This window comes from Quercus lobata, chromosome 10, assembly GCF_001633185.2.
Source record: "Quercus lobata isolate SW786 chromosome 10, ValleyOak3.0 Primary Assembly, whole genome shotgun sequence".
NCBI classification, from domain to species: domain Eukaryota; kingdom Viridiplantae; phylum Streptophyta; class Magnoliopsida; order Fagales; family Fagaceae; genus Quercus; species Quercus lobata.
In genome coordinates, this window is record NC_044913.1 from 11,465,554 (window position 1) to 11,472,364 (window position 6,811).

A 6,811-nucleotide genomic window follows, 5' to 3' on the forward strand; every position below is an offset into this window, starting at 1 on the left:
CAAGAAAGAATGTCATCATTGTTCCTTGTTTCTTTCTCTTTGAAAATGAAATGCAATAGAAGGCATTAGTCTTGTTGACTTGCCAAAAATGTTAGGGGTTGCGTGGATGCATAATTTTTTTTTTTTTTTTGGGTAACATTTTGTGCAATATTTGAAGAAATTATCAAATTCGTGAGGTTGATAATGTCCAAAACTCTTGAAACACCTCGCTATTCCTCAAGTGTGCAGCCCCATCACACAAACCAAATAATTACAAAATGGGGTTGTTGAAGTTGATAAAATGCATGTGCTAATGTTGAAAACTTAATAATGGAATTTCTTGAATAGCTTTAAGGCAAGGGGCATATCATATGCCAATGTTAAAAAATAAAATCCCAAACTTTAAGGGATAAAGGTGTAATTCAATTTAGAAAGAAATACCAACCCCCTCTCCTTGATTCTCTCTCAAAAGCTTTAAAAATATCAGCATTTTCTAAAGATAGTTATTCTACTTTATACTCTACCAATTACAATTTGTCACATATTTTTGTTATTTTCCTTATAAAATTAAAAAATAAAATAAAATCAGACACATGACATACCACTATTAGTGGAACATAAAAGGTCTGTTTGGGATCCGCTTATTTTGCTGAAACTAAAAACTTTTTACTGAAAGTATCATAGATAAAAGTAAAAAAATAAAATCCCAAACTTTAAGGAATAAAGGTGTAATTCAATTTAGAAAGAAATGCCGACTCCCTCTCCTTGATCCTCTCTCAAAAGCTTTAAAAATATCAGCATTTTCTAAAGATAGTTATTCTACTTTATACTCTAACAATTACAGTTTGTTACATATTTTTGTTATTTTCCTTATAAAATTAAAAAATAAAATAAAATCAAACACATGACATACCACGATTAATGGAACATAAAGGATCTGTTTGAGATTCGCTTATTTTGCTGAAACTGAAAACTTTTTACTGAAAGTATAGTAGATAAAGGTAAAAGTTAGCTGAAATAGTATAATAGGACTCATGAATAGTACTAAAAAGTACAGTGAAGCCTACAAATAATAGCAAAAATAAGCTAAATAATAAAATAAGCTGGCTTTTTAATTTGGAGCCAAACACACACAAAGTGGAACAAAAAATTTCTATTCATCAAGAGGTTAAATTGCATAAGATTTTTTTCCCATCTATTGGTCATTGCATCATTATAATTATAAGACTAATGAAGTTTTTGGATCTAGGAGTCTGGGGAGAAATTTGAGTCCAGTTTCTTTCAACCCAGGCTTAAGATATGCTTTGGGCATATTTCCAACTCGGGGACTATCTAATCAAAGCCTTGATGAGAAGCAAGTAGCTTTGTCATCACATTCTATTCTACATATCCTTTTTTTTGGGCCTGGTTACTACACAATTAACTCACCGAAAGGCTTCTTCTACACATAAACTGCTTCACATGGGAGCCTGGAACAACAAAGACGGGCCTTGGGCCGTGTCCATTGTCACCAAGTTCCAGCCATTGGGCCTTTTTTAGAGTGTATGATTTATTGATGTCAATAAAAATAAAATATATAAATTCAACCATCACTGAAGAAGCATTTAATAAGGATGCTATTAGTTTAGTAAATATTTAATGATGTAATAATGGATAATAGTGTTTTCTTTTTAACCGCTTTGAACTTTCAGAAATCTATAGCATAAAAAATGTGTAATTCTTGTGGAGTCATACCAAGTTTAACTTGAAGATGCCTTAAATCCTCTGAATTTACTAGTAATGGAATGCTTTTGTAGGAGATAATACAATATTGCCTTGGTAGAATATTTTTGTGCTAGTTAATGCATCACTGCAATAGAGTAATGTTGGGATCATAATTTGCAACTTTTTTTCATTACTGCTAAATCTTAGAGCATGAAATGATGTTTATCACCTATTGCTAATAATTACATTTGTCTAGATTAGACAAAAATAGCTTATGACCAATACATACTATAATTAAGATGTTGTGGAGATCACCATCACGCACCCTTAGTACGGTGGTCACTCCACAAGTATAAATATTTATGGGGTGTGGGGGGTAAGGGTCAGAGTTTAAGTCTCTAGAAGGGTGCTTCACACACGTATACACTTAAATTAGATTATAATAAAAATTATATCTTGTATAAAAAAATAATAATAATAATAAAAATGTTGTGGAGATCGCCTACATGTCAAATTATTAATTTCATAATTTGTCATTATAATCCCTACTAATGTATAATAATTCAACAAAAGTAATGCTATATACACAAAATAAATTGACAACGTTTTTCACACCAATTAAATTGCTTTTACTAATCCTCACTTGAATCTATCATTAATATCACTTTTTTATTTACTACTAACAATTTGCTACGCCAGCATTAAATTTGTTGTGAAATTCTCAAGTTAATGAAATGATAAAAAATTTTGGGGTAAATTATAAATTACATTCTTAAAATTTGAGAGCGTTTGAATTTTACACTTTAACATTTCAGAATTTGAAATTTACTCTCTAAATTTTAGGGGTGTTTGAATTATACTCTCTACAGTTTAAGAGTGTTTGAATTTTATACCTTGAAGTTTCAGAAACATCAAGTATAAAATCCCCCAAACTTTAAGAGTAAAATTCAAATTCTGAAATATCAGAGTGTAAAATCTAAACATCCCAAAACTTCAAGAGACAAAATTTAAATTCTAAAACTTAGGTGTAAAATCTAAATACCTCCAAATTTTAAAAGCGTGCAATTTACCCATTTAATGTAATTTTTCAATTTAAATTTATTTATTATTAGTTAAGTTGCACAGGAAGGAATTTTTAAAAAACTAAAATTTAGTATTGAAATTGAGTAAACGGCTGATTTAGCTTATGTTAGTTTTTAAGAAAAATAATTTTATATCAAACGTGCATGAGATATATTTAAATAAAAAGTATACTAATTTTTAGAAAAAAAAAATTCTCCGATAATATTTTAATCCTATTTTTTATATTTTAAAAATAAAATTATCTAATTAAATTATGAATATTTTTGACATTTTTTTTAAAATTATGATTAGAAGAAGAGAAGTAGCAGGTGGATGATATAAAACAAAACCTGAGAGAAGTTGAACAAAAGCTGATCCAGTAATCATGGAATTTCAAGATATTTTTGTTAACACTTAGCCTCCACGTGTCCTCTTAAAAAACGCACCGCCTTTCAATAAAAAGAAGAATCCTCAAGCCCTAAAAATTTACAAAACACCCTCAAACTGACAGACTTCACAAACCAAAATCCAAAACCAGAAAACAGAAAGAAAAAAAAGGTAAAAAAATGTTGAGGCTCGTATCGAAGAAGGTGATAGGGCTAGCCTCACAGGAGGGGTCGGCGCTGTCGGCGTCAAGGCCCGTCCAGGTGCTGCCACGTATGTACCACGAGAGGGTGATCGACCACTACGACAAGCCCCGCAACGTTGGATCGTTGGACAAGAACGATCCGACGGTGGGCACGGGCCTCGTCGGTGCACCCGCCTGTGGCGATGTCATGAAGCTCCAAATCAAGGTCGACGAGGTGACTGGGAAGATCGTCGATGCTCGCTTCAAGACCTTCGGTTGTGGCTCCGCTATCGCTTCCTCGTCTGTAGGTTCGTGTGCTGATTTTTGTTTGGTTGCTCAGAAAATTTGATTGAATTTTTTTTTTTTGGGGTTTTGTGCTTTATATGTTTATTATTTGAATTTGATTTTTGAGTAAGTTGAGGAAAATTGTTAATCAAAATTAGAAACTCAAGGTTTCAAATTTTATGTTTATTGTTTATAGTTTCGAAATTTATTGGGAAATAATTGATATTCTCTTATTTTATTTGTTTTATAATCTATGAATTAATGTGAATTTATTTATTGTATGATTCTATTAAGATAAAAAGGGAAAATTTTTATAAGATTGTTATAAGATTAGCTATGGATTAGTGAAAATACAAGGAAAGATAGGATTGGAAATGAGGAGATTCGCATAAGGATAGGGCTGTCCAAAAAGATGGGAGGGAATCGTTTGAGGTGGTTTGGTTATGTTCAGAGGAGAGTGATTAGTGCATTGGTGAAAAAGAGTGTTGATTTAAGTTGAGGGAACGAAATAGGTAGAGGAAGAGAGATTAAAAATGACATTAAAAGACGTGGTGAAAAATGACATGTTAACTAAGGAAGTGATAGAGAGTATGACTTTGGATAGAATAAAATGGTAGAAAAGAACACGTTTGGCCGACCCTGACCAGCTTGTTGAGGATTCATAGTGAACCCCAACGTTATGGGGCTAAGGCTCGGTTGTTGTTGTTGTCGTTGTGTATCTTTGAAGTAATGTATGTCTTTGCTGTGTGTCTTGAAATTCGCTGACATGCTAAAGTTTGGCAAGAAAAATTATGCTAGGGTGTGTGAATGATATTTTGCCACAAATACAATTGTAAAAATTTGATGGAGACATAGTTCTTCTGTATCTTCCTAGGTTGTGGTGTTGACAGGAAGGCTTTATTTTTATCTTTATATTTATATACACACACACACACACACTAGTGTTTTTAAATTAGTTAGCTTTTAGGGGCAAGATGTTTGGCTTCTTTGCACAACAACCAAAGTTGCCCTCCTATCAGCTTCTCTCTTTTAATGATCTTCTATGATTACCGCTGGATTTGGGCCTATTTTTGCAGGGTAGTAGAATGCCAAAATCTTTACCATTCTATATAACTGCATCATCAAGGGCTTACTAATGAGACTGCCCCTTAAATGCTTCCACACTTCTGTTTTATTTAGGATAAGTGGCCATAGAAAATATCTGAAACTTGGTCTAGAGTTAGAAATTGCTATTGAATATTTGTCTCTTTAACTGATTTGTCAAGTTTCTGGAAGTTGCTGTTTGTATTCTGCTTTAGCTTATTGTCCTTTTGTCATGGCATTGTGGCCTTTGTTATTGCAAGGGATTGTTCTAATTGCTCTCTGTCACAATTTTCAGCTTCTGAGTGGGTCAAGGGGAAGCAATTGGAAGAAGTTGTGACCATTAAAAACACGTGAGTTCTGCCATATTTCTCTGAATTTAAATTGAGTCCATGAATTCACTATTCTATTTTGTGCTTACTATGCCACTGTAATTATAATTATAGTTGTATGATCAGATTTGATTTCTTGTATGATGTGGCACTAAATACACCTTTAGATTTATAATATTTAATCAAAACTATGAAACTGATCAATTTGAAAAGGATAGGATTTTTTCCTGTGTGAGTGTGTTGGATATATGGACATCACATGGGCATTGGTGTTTTCTCAGGCATTTGATATGAATTACATGAGAATTGAGAAAACATTATGTTATGGCAGTATTACTGTATTTAGTAGAATTTGCAGTTAATGAAACTGGCATAAATAGAACATTAGATTGTAGTGGATATATTTAGTTGGGACATGGGATTGATCGTCAGCAGGAGTCTGGATTCCATGTGATAGTTTGTAGGTCAGTAATTTGGAATAGTTAAATCTTAAATTTTCTACTTCCTGTAAAAAGAAATTGAAATCAGATGGTGGAAGGTACAAGTAAGACATAAAATGATTACCGTTCATGTTTTTTTTTAAGGAAGCAATGTATCTTGCCATCTGTTCCAAATATGGTTTATGAGCATGTATACTATTTCAAACCAAGTATAACGAAGGATTTATAAAGAGTTTTATGCTTAACTAAATTATGCTTTTTTGGATGTCCTCAGGGAAATTGCAAAATATCTCTCTCTCCCACCAGTAAAGCTGCACTGCAGCATGCTTGCTGAGGATGCTATCAAGGCTGCTGTTAAAGATTATGAAGCTAAACGTGCCAAATCAAATGGTAGTGCAAAGGCCGCTGAGGCTTGAAGATGTTTGTGGATAAGGCCTCTGGTGCCTAATTATGTTTATGTACATTGATGACGAAAATTTCCAAGAGTGAATTTCTACATACTGATTATCTAGTAGTAATGTAATAATGGAATGTAAGAATAGCTCCAGAACACACATCTTGGATTTTAAGTTGTACCCTTTGAGTAAATTGAATATTAAAAAGTGTGTTCCTTCCCATCCACCCACCCCCCTTTGTTTCCTCGAGGATGTGAAGGAGGTTTGATTCTGTTATATTGCGTGACCACATATGGATGCCTGCTAACACATATGAAATGTTTTTGATCTATTTTATAGTATGAGATTAATACCCAAAAACTCTCGTGTTGAAATTTATATTTATAGAATGATTAGTTTTTTCTTTCCTCCCAGAGCTTTAAACTTTAAAATGTGAGACGGTGTGGTTATACCGTTATAGTTAGCTTAACCAATAAAGCTTAAAGTTGTCAAGTAAAAATTTTCAAATTTGAATCTAGTCTATATTAAAAAACAATTGGTTGGTCTAATAATAACGCTCTGTTTGTTTTAGGGCTGTAAATGAACCAAGTTGTACATAAACAGTTCGCTTGGCTTGATAAAAAGTTTGTTCATGTTTGTTTGTTTATAAACAAGCCAAGCTTAAACTTTAGTTTTAGGCTTGTTTAATAAATGAGCCGAACTCGAGTAAAAAATATTGTTCATGAACAAGCTCGTGAACATCAAAACTCGATAAATAAGTAACAAAACAAGTTGAGTTTAGATTTATTTATGAGTTTGGTAATAAAATTGATATGAGCTTGACAAGTAAACTCATATTCTTCTAAAACTTTAATTAATTATAAGTTGAGACCACTCATCCAAACCGAATAGGCTAGATAATAGACTTGATAATATACTTGTTTTGGATCTCAACCTTAAAAGCATGATATTGAATTTGAGTTTGGG

General features: G+C 32.5%; 1 protein-coding gene across 1 annotated transcript; it reads left to right on the top strand.

The window, feature by feature from the left end:
- Positions 1-3,212: 3,212 nt before the first annotated feature.
- On the top strand, positions 3,213-6,121 carry LOC115964086 (iron-sulfur cluster assembly protein 1-like). Its single transcript, XM_031083398.1, has 3 exons — positions 3,213-3,621; positions 4,977-5,031; positions 5,725-6,121. Exons 1-3 carry the CDS (start codon positions 3,312-3,314, stop codon positions 5,864-5,866), a joined length of 507 nt encoding a protein of 168 aa, XP_030939258.1. The 5' UTR covers positions 3,213-3,311; the 3' UTR covers positions 5,867-6,121.
- The last annotated feature ends 690 nt before the right edge of the window (positions 6,122-6,811 follow it).